The sequence below is a fragment of the Embiotoca jacksoni genome, unplaced genomic scaffold (assembly GCF_022577435.1).
Source record: "Embiotoca jacksoni isolate LCO1_2020_lvr unplaced genomic scaffold, fEmbJac1.0.p SCAF_93, whole genome shotgun sequence".
In the NCBI taxonomy this organism is placed as follows: Eukaryota; Metazoa; Chordata; class Actinopteri; family Embiotocidae; genus Embiotoca; species Embiotoca jacksoni.
This window is the reverse complement of record NW_027185451.1, coordinates 277,883-296,221: the sequence shown is the minus strand read 5'-3', so window position 1 is coordinate 296,221 and position 18,339 is coordinate 277,883. Positions and strand designations below refer to the sequence as shown.

Genomic DNA, 18,339 nt, shown 5'->3' with positions numbered 1-18,339 from the left:
TCATTTATTCATTAATATAATTTTTACAGCCCGATTGGTCCTTTGTTTGTAAAATGAGGTACAATTACTAAAAACTAAATTCAGCTGTAGAATGTAGGATCCAAACGAAGAAACGAAAACGTATTCCACCATGCAGCATAAGTAATTATTATACAGCTAAATCATCCTGTTGATAAAATGTGATTAGCCTATTTGTTATAAAAGTATGTTGAATATATGATGCGGTTATCTCCTTTTTATAATGTGCATATATAATAATATTTAAAAAACATAAACTTTATGATAGCTACTTTGACTTATATTTCAGAAACCGGAATCTCCCCACGTCGTGATCCCTCTCTGAAGTCATTAAGATATAACGTCAAAATGAATGACTCGGAATAATTTGCCCGAGCTGGTGCGTAAAAGCGCCGCGTGCGTAAAGGGCTCGTTCTTGGCGCAATGCCGCATCATCAAGGGGGGGTGGGGGGGGGGGGGGAGACATGGCCGGTTTCTCTATCAGCATTTCAAATTAATCCATCAGACAGGTGCGGGACTATACCTGCTCACAAATATGTATTATTGGCTGCAGGCCAGACTGAAATCAAAAATCATTTTTATGCAGACGAATTTGGGTGAAATTACGCACGCGCTGCAGCGATGGAGACGGTTCAACTTTTTCTGATACTTGTGCTGCTTCTGTCAAATGTTTTCTGTCGACAGATGGAGGCTGAAAACTGGAGAGAGGACATCGAAGAGGTAAGACTTATCAAACTTACAAGCATTTGTGAAGACTTTAAGAAAGGAGGTTTGTCCCTGAAACAGACAAATTTGAAAAAAAAATCACTCGATTGCAGTTGGAAATTGATATTAAGTACTATTGTTTGATGCCATTTTTTTTCTGTCTCTACAAGAACAAAAGGCCAAACTCCGAAGCAATTCCAGATATATTAGTGAGGATGATCAGAAAACCAGGACCCCGCCAATATCTGGGTCTCATGGGGAAGAAAGGCTCTGGTAGGAGTGCATGATTTAACACTATTAATACTTTGTATTAGTACTGTGTGTGTATATATATATATATATATATATATATATATATATATATATATATACATATATATATATATATATATATATATGTGTGTGTGTGTGTGTGTTTATAACTGCTGCGTCCAGCTGTAAGGAGAGACAGATCATTGGCTTATTTCCTTCTAAACAGGGAAATTGCAGGCAGCACGTAAACGTAAGTATTATTTCACATTTTGTTGTATATTTCAAACACTTAAACAAAAGTGAAGTCCTTAAAGGATGTTCTTGATTCCAGGTCATAAATTCCAAACCTTTGTGGGTCTGATGGGTAAAAGAAGCTCTGAGGATCAAGGTATGATTTACACACATAAAAATATAAAACAAACAATAATAGAAAATTACATTTTTTTTTTTTATATCTACCTGGTAACCTCTGATTTCCTCCCCGCAGGGTGGACTGAAGACTACTGAGGGAAAAAAAACAGGAGTTTCATTCATTTATTTTGTTTAATTTCAGACTGCCTACAATACGATTTTGTTTTGTTTCAGTTAATATTTATGTAAAAATGTCAGTTTAGAAAGTGTTAATGCTGAAAACACTTGCAGACGAACAGTGACATCTAGCGGTGAAATTACATAACTGCATCTGGGGGAAACAAAAAACGTAACTGTTATATTTCAATGATATAAGATGACCTCAAAATAAACCCAGTCTCACTCCTCAATATCATCACAGGTTTATTAAGTGACTTTGTACATTACAAATGAAAAATAAAATTAAAAATACAGAGATGGAGTACATAGCCAAAGCAAAATGTGGTGTTGACTCTTCATTTTCCCACTGATCGTTTCCGCAGTGACCAAAGTAATGTTTGTGTTGTTTTTTTTCTTATGCGCCCGGGATTCACTGTAAAGTGTGAAAGAAGTGTGTGTGTGTGTGTTTTCTTTTTGTTTTTTTTTCCTGTAACAGTAGATGCTGCTGTCGAGTCTCTGAGGATTTTTCAAAACATACAAAAGAAGTTATTACTTTCAGCTGGCTCGGTATATATAAAAATAAACTAAAGTGAAATATAACACGTATGACGTTTATAAATGGTGGTTCAAGGCTAGTGGGAAATAGCTAAACACAGATGAGGAAAAAAAAAGAAAAAAAAAAAAGAAAGCGTTATATTTCAGAAAAAAGAAGAAGCTGTTTTTTTTTTTAAATCTATATATATATATATAAAAAAAAAAAAGGCCCAAGGTGCATTTTGTTTATTTATTGTTTTTCTGTTGATACCGCTTCGTTTTAGCTTGTTGCACGGATGGGACGAGGGTTACGGGTTTTACCAGGTACACTCCGGGATGGGTTATAACGCCTGCTTCCTCTTCTTACTTTTAATACGTGATGGAAGATCAGGTTAAAACGTTCACACACTGTTACTTTCATTGTTCCTGTTAAGCAAATACAAATTCACCAGAAATTGATTGTACGACAGTCAGACGTAACCTATGAGTGTTTTTTTTTTGTTTTGTTTTTTTGTCTTTGTTCTCCATGAATCTGTACACACCGCTCATTTTAAAAGCAACCTTGGGAAGGAAAAAAAAAACTAAAGAAAGAAAAGGAAAAATAAAAAAATAAAAAAACAAGAGAAGGAGGCGGGGACAGTATTCAGTTATAACAACAACAATAATAATAACATCAATAATAATAATAATAATAATAATAATAATATGGGTTTGGCCTTTACTAAAATGGGGTTTATTTTTTTCCTGTCGTTAAGGTAAACACATTCCTTGATGATGAGTCCAGAGGCAGCGAGGGGGAGGGGAGGGTGGGCTCAGGGATGGCGTTCTGACCCCTCCCCCTCCACCCCCTCACACACACACACACACACACACACACACACAAAAATGCTGCCCCCCCCCCCAACTGCACCCTCTGGTGGCTGGGAGCAGAAGCACCGCTGTGCTGGCAGACAGAGCAGGGACAGAGGAGGGGGAGGGAGAGAGTGAGGGGGAGGAGGAGGAAGAGGAGGAAGAGGAGAGGGAGGAGAACAGGAGGGCGGGGGGAGGAGGAGGAGGAGGGGGGGGTGATGTCAGTGCCACACACTGGTGTCCTGACTGGCAACGTTGGCAAACAATAATAACTGGAGCTGGGGTGGTCCTGCCGACTGTCCTTTAAAAGATCTTGCCTTTCTTTTTGTTTTTCTCCAGAGTCCTGAAACAGAAGGGAGACACACAAAAGAAAAGAAAATAAATACCAGTAACTTTATTTAAATTTTGTAATTCCGTCATGAAGTAACAACATAAATCACTTTGTAAGTGTAAAATAAGATGTGAGAAAACGGACACCACGGACTGATGCATTCGTATGCCGTCAACATAAAAACCCTCTCTTTACCTTTGCTGGCACCGAATCAACTCGACTTTTTTTTTTTTTTTTTTTTTGTGTTCCATTGGAACAAAAGTTGTGGATACGACCTGTCAAAAATCACCTCCATTAAAGCTGCATGCAAAAGCGACACTGAACGGCGACGTCAAAAAAAAAAAAAAAATCACTGCAGAGCACTGATTGGTCGGAGAGAATCGTCACGGTCACGCTGGAAACACGAGTGACGTCAGCGGGCCGAAGGCTAATAAAGCTTTTCATTTCTCGATTAATGTCGAAACCACGAAAACCACGCCGTCGTTGGCCGAGGAGGCGCTGAAGATGATGTCGTATAATCCATCGTGGACATTTAATTAATTTAGTTTAATTAACCACCCATCACATACTACAGTAACAGTTAATATTTCTAAATTAAAAGAAGAGAGAAAAGAAATATGGTATAAAACATCAACAAGGTGTCAATCAACTTGATTGACTGACTCATCATTTCTGCACTGATCTCCTTTATGTTGTAACGTCAGTATAAATTTAAGAGTTGAATCATCTTGCCACCCCCCCCCCCCCACACACACACACACACACACTGTGTTTATTACACAGTGTTACACATAATATGGTCCCCCTCCAAATTACCCACAATGCCACACAAACCTGCATCCCATTTCACAGATGCATACAGTCCCTGTTGCGGTAGTGTCGTGTTTGTGTTATGAATTATTCGTGTAAACTGCCCACTTCTGTCAATAACCGATAAAAATGTGAAGCTTGTATTAAATCCATTGAGCAGGTGCTTTGATATCCAGGTGTTTCCTTTTTGATACCAAAAGTTTTACATACTTCTCAAAACTAGGACCCACTAATCTTATAAGAGCCCAAATCAGTTTGTAAAGTTAAAAAAAAGTTTGTTTTTGTGTTGATTAATCCTTTAAAAAAACCAAAAAAATACAAGATGAGATGATAATATATGCCGTGTGACCGGGATAAAATAGAAATAAGGAGACACTGGAACGGACTGATGCCTTTTATTTTATTTTTTTTAGTACACGTGTGTACGTGATCGAACTACGAATCTGCTAATCTGAAGAAGCTGCATTTACGTGCACGCCCGGAAAGCACAGAACGCGTGACACTCCGTCGTACCTGGACGCCTCCATTTTCTGCTGCTCCAGGCGCTGCTGGATCTCCCACTGCTGCCGCTCGTCCTCGAACACGCGTCGCTTCTCCTCCAGCTCTTTGTGCTGAGCCTCCAGGTTCTTCTTCATCTGCTCGTGGCGCCGCTGGAGCTGCGAGGAGGAAGGGAGGGAGGGAGGGAGAGAGGGAGAGAGGGAGGGAGAGAGGGAGACACGAGATGGAGTAGTAAAAAAAAAAAAAAAAAAGAAGCTGCATGCTACTTTTAATATTATCATACCGAGTTATAATGACGTGGAAATAAGTAACTAAGCAGTAGTTACTGGTCACAACTGCAGTTCTACGAGTACGTTTTTGCTTTTGTATTTCTTTCGGGAATACAATACAATGGCAGGGGAAACGCTAATGTATTCACCCCGAGAGTAATCAATTCATCTAAAAATGGTGAACATTTCTGCACAGTCAGCACGTTCTTTGATTTTTTTTTTTAAATATGTTTTGAAACGTTTGTCCGTTAATGCGATTTGAACTTGCCGCAATAAACAAAACACACATTGACGCGCGTCTAAAAACACAAGAGGAAGAACTTCAGTGTGTGTGTGTGTGTGTGTGTGTGTGTGTGTGTGTGTGTGTGTGTGTGTGTGTGTGTGTGTGTGTTGTTACCTCTGCTTCAGAGTCTTTGAGCTTCTGCACTTTTTCCTTGACTTTCATCTCAAACACCTGCTCCATCTCCATCTCCATCTTCTTCATCTTGGACACGTGCTCTCGCCGCTCCTCCTCCATCTGGGCCAGAGGACTCCTGCACACGGTAAAAAAAATAAAAAAAAATAATGCGAGATTGGAAAAGTTACAAAAGTTATTCGTCTCCAGAGCTGACGGGAGAGAAAATCTTTTCACAACACGATCCACCCCCCCGTTTATCCACAGAAACACAGCATGTCGGGATGCAGGAGGGGAAATCAGAAGTACGGGAGAGGATTTAGGAATCCGACAAGGATGCGACAGGAACAGGAAACCAACCAGGAGGCATGACTGTTTTTTTTGCTGGGGGGAGGGGGGAGTACCAGAGGAGGAGGTCCGGGAGCTAATGCGAGGAACTTGCGAGTCCTGACTTGTTAGTGGAAGTGGCGGGTTAAATGTTAAATGTTAGTAGTGAGTGTGAGTGAACGGAGACCCATCGGGAAACATGTGGAGCGGTTACCTCAAGAACTATGAAAATAACAATTTAAAGGTAAATTTTGATCCATTTTTTTTTTTTTTTTTTTTTTTTTTTTTTAGGCATCATGAGGCAAAGCTAATAATTGTACAAAGAAGTAAACAAACCACTTTTAAATACCAACTTCTGCTCCCTCTGCGATGCTCAGTTTTAAAGGTCCCATATTCTATAAATTCAGATTTCCACTTGTTTTTCTGCAGTGGGCGTTCCAGTTGGTAAAAGTTGCTTTGCATGTATTTCTGTAGACCAATCAGGATTCAGCAACTTAAATCAAGATCTAATATTAGTTGGGTGTTTTTTTTTTTTTTTCCTTCCTTGTGCCACCTGTCAGTCAAATCTGATGAAGCCACGCCCACATATTAGTGTCGATTAGGCAGATTAGTGTTCTGTGGCGTTAAAATATTAATACAAAAAATTATGAACCAGACTGATATAGGCTTTTCAAATATTTATTGGTATTGGGGGACATGTTGTCTGATATGCACTGATATTAAAACTCTTTATTTTTTTTAAGATTTTTGGGATTAATTATAAGTTCCTCTGTTTGTGTGTTTTTTTTTTTTTTTAATTAATGTTTAATAAATTCCCAGTATACTATTTCAGTGCACAATGCTAATCCAGGGTTGCTACTTTCTTTCCCCCCGCTATAAAACATTGATGTTTTTAATGTTTGTTTTTTTTGTCATTTGTTTCCTTTCTATGTGTTCATTGTTTTTCGTAAATTATTTTGGGACCATTTGCATTAAGATTTTACTCTTAAAATAAAAACTGAACTGAATGGATGTCAAGAGTGGACAATAAATGTCCTGCCTGCGTTACATGTCTTTGAGGGCTTATTACAAAAATGTGTTTATATATTTTGTAATATACAGTACATATATATAAAAGGTCAATATATTGATATCAGGATGTATTAAATCATTAATATCGGTAATCGGCCCCAAAAATCCAGTGTCAGTCCAGCTCTCTGAAATAATGACTAAAGTTATTTTTCTTTAAACTTGATCCCTTTCATAAAAAAAAACATTTATATTTAAAGTAAAGTTTGAAAGTTTCCTGGAGCTTTAACAATGATGGACTTCAGATTTTTTTTTCTGCTTCCTATCATAGATCCTGTCTATTTGTATTTTGCTTCGTGAGCAGCTGTGGTCGGTCTACAGATGCCTTCTCCGAGATGAGCGACAGGCCGGTTGGAAACAGATTTTTGTGCCTCAGACTCGTGAGCTTCGGTAACCGCTCCGAACGTCGGCACGTTAACCCGAGCGGGGCCGAGAGGAGCGGCGGCAGCAGGTGGAGGCAGAAAAAAAAAACAAAAAAAAAAAGGAAGGAAAATGGGAACTAAAAGCATCCCAAAGTCCCGGCTGTCAAACTATCATTAAGATAAGAGGAGGAGGAGGAGGAGGAGGAGCAGAGTCAACGAGGAGGAGATGAAAAAGACCCGACCGGCCGACGGAGGAGGAGAAGAAGGACACACAGACAAGGGTCGGAAAAATAGTAAAAAAAAAACTAAAAATGACCACTTACATTCCTTCAACTGTGTCAAGTCTAAAGAAAATGAAAACACATCCAAACAAACAAACACACACACACACACACACACACACACACACACACACACACACGCGCGCACGCACAGACACACACAGCATGCAGTGATGAGGTCGTGCACTAAAATAATGCTACTTTTTTTTTTTTTTTTTTTTACTGTGGATGGAAAACAAAAAGAATAAAACTGCGATCTGTGTGTCGAACGTTTAGCTGTGCGTTAGCAGCGTGGAGCTACGATTTCAGCTTCGTGAGTTAGCCGTTTGGTTTATGTGTCTATATTAGTGCGAAAGCGTCAATGATTGTGATTGGAAAATGAAACGGCATTCATTTTTATGCAAAGTAGAGCAGCGGGTCGATACGACATTTATTAAAAAAAAAAAAAAAAAAAGCCGCCGGTTGCTTTTCACATATCGCAAACAGAGGTCAGAGGTCAGTGAATAAAAATGATCCTCCAGCTTTGCTTTTTCTTGCTACTTGAATAAAAACAGAAAGAATGAGTACGTAATGTGATAACACGGCCGTCTGCAATCACTTTCTCTTTTCTATCACGTTGCATTAATAAATGTATTTAGTTGAACATAATATCTACAAAAAAAACCTCACTGCACACTAAATAATACATAAAATGTGATGGACACATGAATCCCAACTGATTCTGTAACATTAAACTCTGGATAAATTGATAGATTCGGATTCACCTCGCATTAAATATGTCCTACATCGTGTGTTACGGACACTTGTCTCTAAGGTTGCGTACTGCGGACACAAGTTTACATACAATAATCAATCATTTAGCCTAGATATTGGAATTTTCTTTAATTTAATAAAGTTGATAATATTATCCTGCTCATCTAAAGTGTTATCGTCCGATGTTTCACAATAAAAGCCTTGTCAACTCCGTCTGCAGGAAACATACATATATACATATACAATATATACATATTTGAAACATATACAGGAAGTGCTGAGTTTGTATTAACGCGTAATGCGGTAGCTTTAGCTGGGCAAACGGGAGCGGATCAAAAAGTCGCAAATCAGTTAGTGGACTTTTAATGTCGATATGACAATTTTTGACTATTCCATTTGTTTTGATTGGCTTTAGAAATGACTGGATCTATAAACGCTGAAAAAAAAAATTGAATTAATTTCAGCCGGATCAAACATTTGATTTCCCTAATTAGAGAAGCCTTTTCGATAAGCACTTTTTCAAATTGAATAGATTTGCGATTGGCTTAATAAATCGGTAAGAAAACCAGCAGCTCACTCCTCCATTTAACTACGTCTGCTGTCTCTGGTGTGTTTTGTCAGGACTTACTTGGTGCACTGTTGTCCTTTAACCCTGTTGTTGTCCACGCCGTTGTAGGTGACGGCCGCCAGCTTCCTGCTGCGGTAGTTCTCGTAGTGGACGTTGTTCGTCACGTCCTTCAGATCCTGCATGTGAGTTCTGAGAAAGGAACGATAAAGAATCCATTTTTTATTTACATTTTTTAAAATAAGTGATATTCGATTTGCTGTTTTTTTGTACACCGCTCTCCTCAGAAACCAACATATCGTAACAGTTTATTTTATGAACTGCAATAAATTCCTCGTTGTTTTTTTTCCCCCGTACCTGATGAGCATATCCCTGAGGATGGTGAAGTCGCAGTGGTCGCTGTTTTCAACTAGGAGGGAGAAGAAGACGTCAGTCAGCTAATTATAAAGATTAAAAAAAAATAAAAAAAATAAAACAACAACACGTAACTTCGTTTGTACTTCAAACACGAGTCGAATGCAGTAAACGATGCGAGGAAACATTCAGTCCCTGTTTTCGGCTTAAACGTTTTAGGCAAGAACTTTTTCTTACATGACGGACAGATTCAGAACATCTGGATCGTTATTTTATATCCGAGATGACACAAATTTCAGTCTCTTTAAAAAAATAAATAAATAAATAAATAAAATCTGTTTCCTTCATTTTTTTTCTGTCTGATTTCAACCAACTGAGCGCTCCTACCTTCAGCGACCCCCCAGGGGTATTGCCTCCCTCTGACCCTCTTGCTGTTCACCTCGATGATGGTGTTGCTTCCTACGACGGCCAGCGGCAGCTTGTCCTGACAAAAAAAAAAAAAAAAAAAAGGCATTCACCGCAATCAATACGAGTGTATGAATCTCGTGATTTAAAAAAAAAAAAAAAAAAAGTGTGGACTCTGCAGTGCACGCACCTTGATCTTCTTCACCAGTCTGTTCTCCTCTTCGTCATCCGTCTCGGGAAACTCGTAGATCTTGATTTTGTGCTCTTGGATTTCCCGCATGATCTGTCGGAGGGAGGGGGGGGGGCAGAAGATCAAAACCAGAACGACAACAAAAGGCTCGTAGTGAGTCGGGAGGAAAAAATATGAAAACGGCATCATCTTCATCAAAAGAGAACAAATCCGTCTTTTACTGCTTCAAAGTTGATAATCGTGATGTTTTCAGTTGATATCGTGTTATTATATGATATGTGACAACAGGAGCTACATAATCTGTGTATAGTCGAGGACTCGCACATCTTTGTGTAAATGATTTTGGACTCTGCTGAGTCCTGTTGGTCAAAAAAAATAAAATAAATGAGTGACACCACCTGATGATGTGACTTAACAGACATCAGTCAGACGTGTGGCTGTTTCACACTTCAGAGCTGAAATCTACGAAAGGGCAGACTGGGTGTTGCGAAATAAACCCTAATATGTCCATCGTTGCATCATCGGAGCCACGGTTGTCTTTATCGGCAAACTGATATGAGTCCATCAATTTAGAGTTCGTTTAAAGGCTTGTTTAACGGTCGTGTTTCAAAAAGAGGAATTTGTATGAATTCAACCTCGTGCAGAAGAAGTTGCAGCAGGAGGGCCATCTGTGGTGTGAAGTGTCGTCCTGGTGGGAGTCACGTTCGTGATTCTTGCACATAAATCCTTTTTAAAATATTCCCTGTATTGTCTTTTTGCTGCGTTGTCCCTTCTGTGCTGTTCTATACAATCCTGGATGTCTTCGGGAATGTTCCGATACAGTTTTATTATCTTTTTTTTTTAATTTTTTTTTTTTATTATTTTTTATGTCAGGCGGTTCTGGAGAGCTTGATCAGGAGCGGGATCGTGTTGTTATGGTAACCTTTCCGGCGCAGTTAAAAATACAGACTGAACAGCGTTAAAGATCTTTGGTTACAAGTTCCTTCAGCTCTCGTAAGAGGAGTTTATCTTGAGGAAAATTTTAGCTGGCTATTAACATGTTAAACAAGAGGCTGTGTTCGGTTGTGTAATATGTTGTCTCAAGTGTCATCTTAAATGGTGCAATATGAGGAACACCTAAGCTGTTGAATGTATTGTTAGACTGCGTTATGTCGTATTAGACAGAGAACTGGCTGCGCAATGTGCTGTAGCTCGCTCGACTCCTTCAGAGAACAGAAGTTATTGGCATAACATTTAGTTTTTAAGCTATGCAGTGTAGTCTAATCTGTGGAGTATGAACTATGTGGTGGAACGCAATGTCTATTTTTATGTGAAGTATAGCTTCTTATCCCGTAATATGTTGACATTTTGTAATTTATAAAATAATTACTGTTTTTATGAAGTCATTTATAAAAAAATTAAAAAAAATGTTAAAGACGTCCCAGTATTTTGTATCTAAATGCATGTAAACAAAGAATTGCAGGATGTAAGGTCATCCCTGCACGAACGCATGTACCCCGCCGAAGAGGGCGTTCTTGCATTTGATTTGTGCATCGCGACGCACAGCTTCATACAATCGACCACGGGAGAGAAGAGGAAGGGAAAAAAAAGGAAAAGGACCCTGAGATAGTTTGTGTGCAGCCGTATGCAGCTGTGGAAACCACTGACCTGCTTCTTGAACTGTTGGCATTCCTCCGGGGTGAGAGTGTCTGCTTTGGCGATCAGAGGGATGACATTGACTTTCTCATGCAACCGTTTCATGAACTCAATGTCCAGCGGCTTCAGCCTGCGGAGAGAGAAAGAAAAACAGCTTTGAGTGGAACGGCCCAAAAAGACTTTCAGTCCGTGTGCTTCAACCTCACTGGAATATAAATGAAAATCAGCAAACCGTTGCGGCGTTAACTCCTCTCGTTAAAGCCGTAATTTAGATATTTGGTGGCCGACTGGCTCTTGGATTTACATTTGATGACTGGTTCTCGGTTAAATCTTCCTTCGACGAGACAAAAGATAAATTGAGCTGAAACCGAATGTGGAAATACCAGAAAAAAAAGAAAGAAAAAAAAAAAAGGACCTGAAAACGGTGTCGTTGACGTTTTCTTTAAGCTGGATAAAAAAAACATTTTAACATTACATGATTATAAGGTAACAGATTTCGATTTTGTTACAAAATATTATCACATCCTCTTGATTATTCATCTTTTTGTGTGTCGAGTGGAAACATCCCCCTGGGTCGATAATCTGCGCCCCCCCCCCTCCCCCCCGAGGCTGAATCGGATGCTTTTAGTGCTTTGAGTAGGATGGATGTTTTGTCGTGGTGCCAACAGCATTGCAGGTCAGAGTACAGAACAGAGCTGCTCTACAACAACTGAGTTATCTGATAGAAAAGCAGCAATAAAAAGATATTTCATTTATTTCATTCATACAGAATGTTTTTTCACTGAAGATCCTGATTATTAATGTGGGTGATTTTGCTCATCCCACCAAGCTATGGTGTCCGGAAAAATAAAAGCAGCGTTCATAAACAAATAATGCAAATTAAAATATTCCATAATGCATATTTAGTGTATCCCCCTACTATTGTTGTGTTTTTAGATTAATACTATTCAATTATTTAGCATTTTTACTGCTGTAGATATTTTAGGTTGTTGGTTATTTAAACTACTTTATGTTACTTTACTGCTCCAAACAAACACTACATATTTTGTAACAGGGAAAAAAAAAAATCTGGCGAACATAAACATATATTTGAGACAATAATAAACACAACCAACAGAAGAAAACAAAAATACAATACAAATTTAAATTCTAATTCAGGATTTTTTTTTTTGTTAAGGCCTTTTAAATATCACGGAGAACGATATTCAATCGACGTTTTACAACACTGATCAAATATAAAAAGCATAATGAAAAACCAGAAGGGAGAATATGACCTCTGATTACTTTGTTTATTAAGTCAACATTTTTAAGTACATCCCAGCGATATAAGAATAACTCCCAACAATATAATCCATTTCCTTAATGTGACCTCGATCCAAAAAAAGGGACATGAAATGATTTGATGGATAGAAATATGATTGTTTACGTTTTGATACGAGACAATAAGCTCTCCAGCTGCTGCTCCGGTCATACATGTTGTTTTGCAGACATGTTAAAGTCAAACCCAGAGTTCAGCCTGGGGGGAGCGTCTGTCAGCTGTCCGTCATTGTGCTGCCCTGTGGGAGCAGTCAGCTGGTGTGATAACTGGCAGCTGTGTGTGTGTGTGTGTGTGTGTGTGTGTGTGTGTGTGTGTGTGTGTGTGTGTGTGTGTGTGTGTGTGTGTGTGTGTGTGTGTGTGTGTGTGTGTGTGTGTGTGTGTGTGTGTACATATGCTGCCCATCCTCACTGCTGGAGTAACGCTCTGTGTGGGTACTGAGCTCCGGCTTGTACCCGCACAATGTGTCACACAGAGGACAGACAGACGGACGGAGGAAGGAGACAAAAGGAAACAACACGAGGACAGAGGAGGACAGAGGCTTCTTCATCAGGAAGTCACCATTAACAGCTGGGAACGCAACGGTGGTGATTTGCATGTCAACAAAATCGCAAACGCGACACTGTTCGGCCCTTAAAAAGGTCAAGAGGCTTCGACTGAGCTTTGATTTTAACGTAACCACTAAACTGACTGAAACGCGTCGCACAAACACTTCTTAAAAAGAAAAGGCGACACGATCCGAGCCGCCAAACCGACTGACGCGCTCGCCTGTGAACATTGTGATTAAAATTCCACAGTCATCGTTTTTTATGAAACATTCAAGGATCAGTATCATCTGCTGGGCGCTCCGCCAGCGTCTCGGTGTTTCTTTCCCCACAGCCCCCCTACCCCGCCTTTTTTTTTTTTTTTTTTTTTTAACAAGCCTCATGCTTTAACCCTTATTTTGCAAGACACGCTGACTCAGTCCCACGTTATCATTTCACAAGCTGCCGGGCACGACCGCATGTCCGACCGCTCGAGATGTTTCCAGACGCAGAAGGGGACATCTAAGTACAATGTCTGGAAGCCATTTTTTTTTTTTTTTTAATTTAAAAAAGGGAGGAAGTGCTTTACTGACTACCTGTCTTTGTGATTTTTTTTTTTTGCGATGCGGAAGTGCTGCAATACCACCGAGTGCCACCAGAGGTCGGCTCCAAAAAGCCTCCATAGACTCCCATTCAACTGGTCTCATATGATTGTCAGTCAATTCAATTTCTCTGCGAGTTATCTCGGTAAAGATAAAAGTCGCTCCTTCTTATTCGTTTTCTGGAGGTCCATCTAAAAATAATCCCGTCATTAAGCAAAAAAAAATTACCTTCGAAAAGGTGTGTTTTTTGGGGGGGGTGTCTGTTTGATTGACAGGTCTGTGCTGCCGTCAGGAACCCCCACGACTTTGCCTCTCGTCACAAAAGCTATTTCTTTGACTGTTGACTCTGCATTTCCCTCCTTTCACTGTTACTCATTTCCTGTCACTGTTTTTTCGCACCCTTTGCAAATGTTTTCCTTTCCTCCATCCTTCCTCCATCTTCTTTTTAAGAGCTTGACTCTCACTGAATCTGCCTACACTAACAACATGACTGGTATCAGGCGTTTTTGCATAAAAGCCTCCAAAAAAAAAAGAAAAAAAGCATTAACTTGGTTTGGTGAATTTGTCTGGCAGACTCACCCGTGTCCCGACGGGGCGATGAAGTACAGGCAGCAGTGGACTCGGCTGTCGGGCATCTGTCGTCTGTTCACCCGCGACTCTGAGTTCAGGTAGTCTTCGAACTTGCTGTCTATGTGGTCGATGATTGGCTGCCAGCTGCATCGCACAAATCATACTTTCCGTTAAGATACGATACCCCGGAAGACGCCGACGTCTGCGGTGGGAGCCGCGGGTGCCGTGAAACCTCACCAGTTGCTGTTGTCGACGGCATCTCCGAACCCCGGGGTGTCGACTATCGTGAGCAGCAGCTGGACGCCGCCTTCCTTTACCAAAACTTTGGCCTGCTCCACCTGACACGGGTGAAAGAAAAAAAAAAATTCATATTCATTCATATTCTGTTAACTTCTGCCACAAAACTTGTTTCATTAATACCAAAAACCAAAAAAAGCCGATAGCATCACAGACTGCATATTACACTGGTAGCATGTAGCAACATGCCACGACACACCGTGCTATTAGCTAACTATGCTGAGAAACAAGGAAAAAAAAAAAGTGTCAGGAAATCAGTCAGGAGCCAGACAGACTTAAGTGCAGCACTCGAGATTCACAACAACATTGTTTGTAATTAGGGGAGATAAAGATAAAAGCGTTTTTTTTTTTGTTTTGTTTTTTTAGCGGTGACAGATGACGTGACTTGTTTAAAATCACGGTGAAACTAAGAGCTTCCTGCAGATCATAAAGAGATCAGCAAATGTTTGATGTTGGTTTTTTTGATAGATGAAGTTAGCTGTCAACGACTATATCGACAAAAGACTTCTAAAAATAACACAAACTTTTCACATCTCACCCCATAATTCTCTCCTTCTTACAGTATTCGTATGTTTCTATGACATATGGCGCGAAAAAAGGCAAAGATTATTCTGGTATTTTGTTTTTTAATAATGTTGTTTCTCTGACGTTTTAATGCTGTAAATCATTGTGTTTTATAAACAGTATCTTCATCCGTGTTTTCAAGATGTTATGTTCGATTTATGTTAGAAACCCCTCAGCTGACTGCCGTCATGCGCTCGTGACTCAGCCAAATTGTCAATCGTCAACCGAAATGTCAGAAAATGCGGGTTGGAAAGCTGCACCTGAATCTTAAAGCCACACGGGTTTGTTTAACTCATTTTAACACTGAATGCAACAATTTGAACTCAAACGTTAAATTTATTTTATTTTTTTTTGCCAAAAAAGTACCTGCACGGTCTTTTTGATTCTATGCGAGGGGCCCGGATACTCTGCTGAATACAGATCTGTTAGGAACAGCGAGTTGATCAACGTGGACTTCCCGAGTCCCGACTCACCTGTAAAAAAATTAAATTAAATACAAAAATAAAAAAACACCAAAAGAATAAGAACAGAAAATGTTAACAACCCCACAAGCATTACATCCTCACAAAGCTCTGCTGCTGACATCCTCCAGACGATCAAAAGGCCGAGTGTGTATGTTGTCTGCTTCAGCGACGTGACTGACATTTCCCTCCCCCCCTCCCCCCCAAAAAAAGGATATCAATCCATTCGGGTTAACAGCTAAAGAAAAACAACAATGGTTGTTGTTATGTGCAGCTGACTGGCTGTGTGGTCTGGGAAGACCTCTCGGGTTTGTGTGCCCGGTTTCCAAGCTCCCCCCGATGAAAAGGATCGTTAGCGGAAAATGGCCGCTGGCGCCGCTTTGGCCGACGGTCGCAGGTCAATATTTAACGCCGTGTGTGTGTGTGTGTGTGTGTGTGTGGGGGGGGGGGGGGGGGGGGGGGGGGGGGGTGCCGTTTGTTTGTCACACACTTTATGGCGTTATGTGACTACGTGCGACGGGCACGCGCTCGTTAAATTTACTGCAACAGGAAGCTACGGAGCTGCTCTGTCATGTGCGAACTGAACAGGTTGTCGGGTGGAGTGTCTCGCGAAGGCTCGGAGGGACGTGACAGTCGCTGGCGGCGATGCTCTCTCCCCCCCCCCCTCCCCCATCCCCACTTTCCCCCCTCATCGCTCCTCTTTTTCCTCTTTCGCGCCACACTTGTGACGCACTGCGTTGCATGTGGGCACAGCGGGGACATGTGGGCTCACAGCTCATCAGAGCCAAGAAAAGCTGAATAATCTGTGTGTGTGTGTGTGTGTGTGTGTGTGTGTGTGTGTGTGTGTCCATGCAAGAGTGCGATACCATAAAAAAAAAAAAAACAGAAAAAAAAACAATGGCGAGCTTTTTAAGCACCAGAAAGCCCAGAGGAGCTCCTCTAACTCCCCCCCCCATGTTGCAATGCCATTCTTTTAATCTTTTCTGCAATTTCCCCCCAACGTAAAGATATTTTTTTTTTCCCCCCGTGCAAACCAGATTGAAGCATTAACAGGTCTCAGGGGACCACTCGGTCACCGTTCAGCAGCTTTATAAATAACACTTCAGAGGACGTGGGGTTGTTGTATGGCGACGTTCTACTGTAACAGCAGGACCCGCTGACATGTTTGGAAATCTATCGGCCGTTTGACAGCCAAGTCAATAAAGAAGCCGTGTTTTGCGAGCGCGATGGGAGATGTGGTGCTTTTGCAAAGCGGCGCTGGGTACAAATTCTGTCGGTCCCACCACAGGAAATGGTTTTGACCCCTAGGATGCATTTTTTTCCCCTCCAAACAGGGCCCCCGATCAGCCGAGGAAGGATCTTGGCCCAGAGAGTCAACTCACCACATCCAAGCATTTTTTTTTTTTTTTTTTTTTTAAAGAATGTCCCGCTGCCGATTCTCTGAGTTCAGCTGGAGATAAATCCAACCAAAAATGTGTGTTGTTGTTTTATTTTTTTCTTTCTGGGGGACAGTGTCAAGGACCAGAGATCAAGATTAATGCCAATGTCCCCCCATCCTCTTTGACTCAGCAATTAAAAACTACAAAGCTGGAGGCCTGGGCTGCTGTGTATAAATAGGGCCGCACGCGCACACACACACACACACACACACACACACACACACACACACCTCTCTCTCTCTCTCTTTCAAAATCAAAACCACAGCCAAAGACTTTAAAATGCCAACCGCAAGGAATACAATGAAATGATTCAAACAAAACAAGGGCAAACGGAGGGCTGAGCAGCGTGTGTTCTTACCCACGACCATCAAGGTGAACTCAAAGCCCCTCTTCACTGACTTCCTGTACACTTGATTGGGGAGGCTTGCAAAGCCCACATATCCTTCCAGATTCTTTTGCTGCTGTAAGACAGTAAAAATAAAAAGTCAAACATTAAAACCGCCGTGTAATCTAATCGCTCTTTAACTCCCGACCTCAATGTTCCCAGTGTTGCTCCTAAATTTCCCTTCAAGTAGAGTCAAAGTTGGACAAAAACACTTTTTTTTTTTTGACAGCTTCACATATTTACTTCGCTTATTTTAGTTTTGACTAAAAGAGGACGTTACACTTTAAAATTCAAGATGCCGCAATTATATAAAAATAGCATATAACACATCCTGATTTGTATTCAGGAAAAATGCTTGTCTGTACAAAACGGTTGCAAAAAAAAAAAAAAAAAAGATTCCTGTGCGTTTCTTGAACATAGTTTCTATACTTACAGCTGTTTTGTGTTGGATCGGTATTGCGTGGGTCCCCGATGTGTGCAGAAGGAGTCGGTTATTTCCAGGGGGTTACAAAGAAAGAGAGAGAGAGAGAGAGAAAACAAAAACAGAAATTGACAGGGAATCAATCTCAGGTCTATCTGACAAACAATACACTCTCTCCAGAATCAATTCCCCAAGTAGGGAGGAGGAGGAGGGCAAAATGGCTCACGATCAACTGCAACAACACACAAGACAGTTGTTGGACATAGCCCACTTCACTTGCTCCTTTAATGTCATTGGCATCATAAATATCAAGGTCCATTGACTACAGCAGCCAGGAGAGGATTTATTGCTTCTCACGCCAGAGCATCTCTTGCAAAAAAAAAAAACAACAACAACCCAGCAGCCCTACACGTAGTTCTTGTAGTGATACTCAACGTGTTGATTTGCCACAACAGACACGACTGTACAATCTTAGCAACAACCTTTTTCGCTGCTTCAGCTTGTGAAGCCTGTAAATCGTGTACCAGTCATCAGTTGGAAAAAAACAAAACAGGTAATTGTGACACAGAGGCCATAAGAGTAAACTTTAAGAGTCAAAACATGAACCCTGAGGTGTTAAAATCCACTGTAATCCAGATTAGACAGCAGCCC

The 18,339-nt window shown here is 40.7% G+C and overlaps 2 protein-coding genes across 3 annotated transcripts; one reads left to right on the top strand and one right to left on the bottom strand.

Annotated features, from left to right (window-relative positions):
* Positions 1 to 528: 528 nt before the first annotated feature.
* LOC138193731 (protachykinin-like) lies at positions 529 to 1,753 on the top strand. Its single transcript, XM_069141928.1, has 5 exons — positions 529 to 738; positions 894 to 996; positions 1,202 to 1,225; positions 1,307 to 1,363; positions 1,463 to 1,753. Exons 1-5 carry the CDS (start codon positions 640 to 642, stop codon positions 1,480 to 1,482), a joined length of 303 nt encoding a protein of 100 aa, XP_068998029.1. The 5' UTR covers positions 529 to 639; the 3' UTR covers positions 1,483 to 1,753.
* LOC138193730 (septin-7-like) lies at positions 1,737 to 18,286 on the bottom strand. 2 transcript variants are annotated; one of them, XM_069141926.1, is made up of 14 exons: positions 17,701 to 18,286; positions 17,241 to 17,343; positions 15,349 to 15,455; positions 14,359 to 14,459; positions 14,131 to 14,265; positions 11,123 to 11,240; positions 9,476 to 9,568; positions 9,268 to 9,364; positions 8,884 to 8,935; positions 8,590 to 8,718; positions 7,251 to 7,271; positions 5,174 to 5,309; positions 4,523 to 4,665; positions 1,737 to 3,211 (listed from the first exon to the last, which is right to left on the bottom strand). In XM_069141926.1, exons 2-14 carry the CDS (start codon positions 17,248 to 17,250, stop codon positions 3,172 to 3,174), a joined length of 1,182 nt encoding a protein of 393 aa, XP_068998027.1. In that variant the 5' UTR covers positions 17,251 to 17,343; positions 17,701 to 18,286; the 3' UTR covers positions 1,737 to 3,171. The 2 variants fall into 2 exon arrangements, with proteins under 2 accessions (XP_068998027.1, XP_068998028.1); XM_069141927.1 differs by lacking the exon at positions 7,251 to 7,271 and having other exon boundaries at positions 17,701 to 18,270.
* Positions 18,287 to 18,339: the final 53 nt, after the last annotated feature.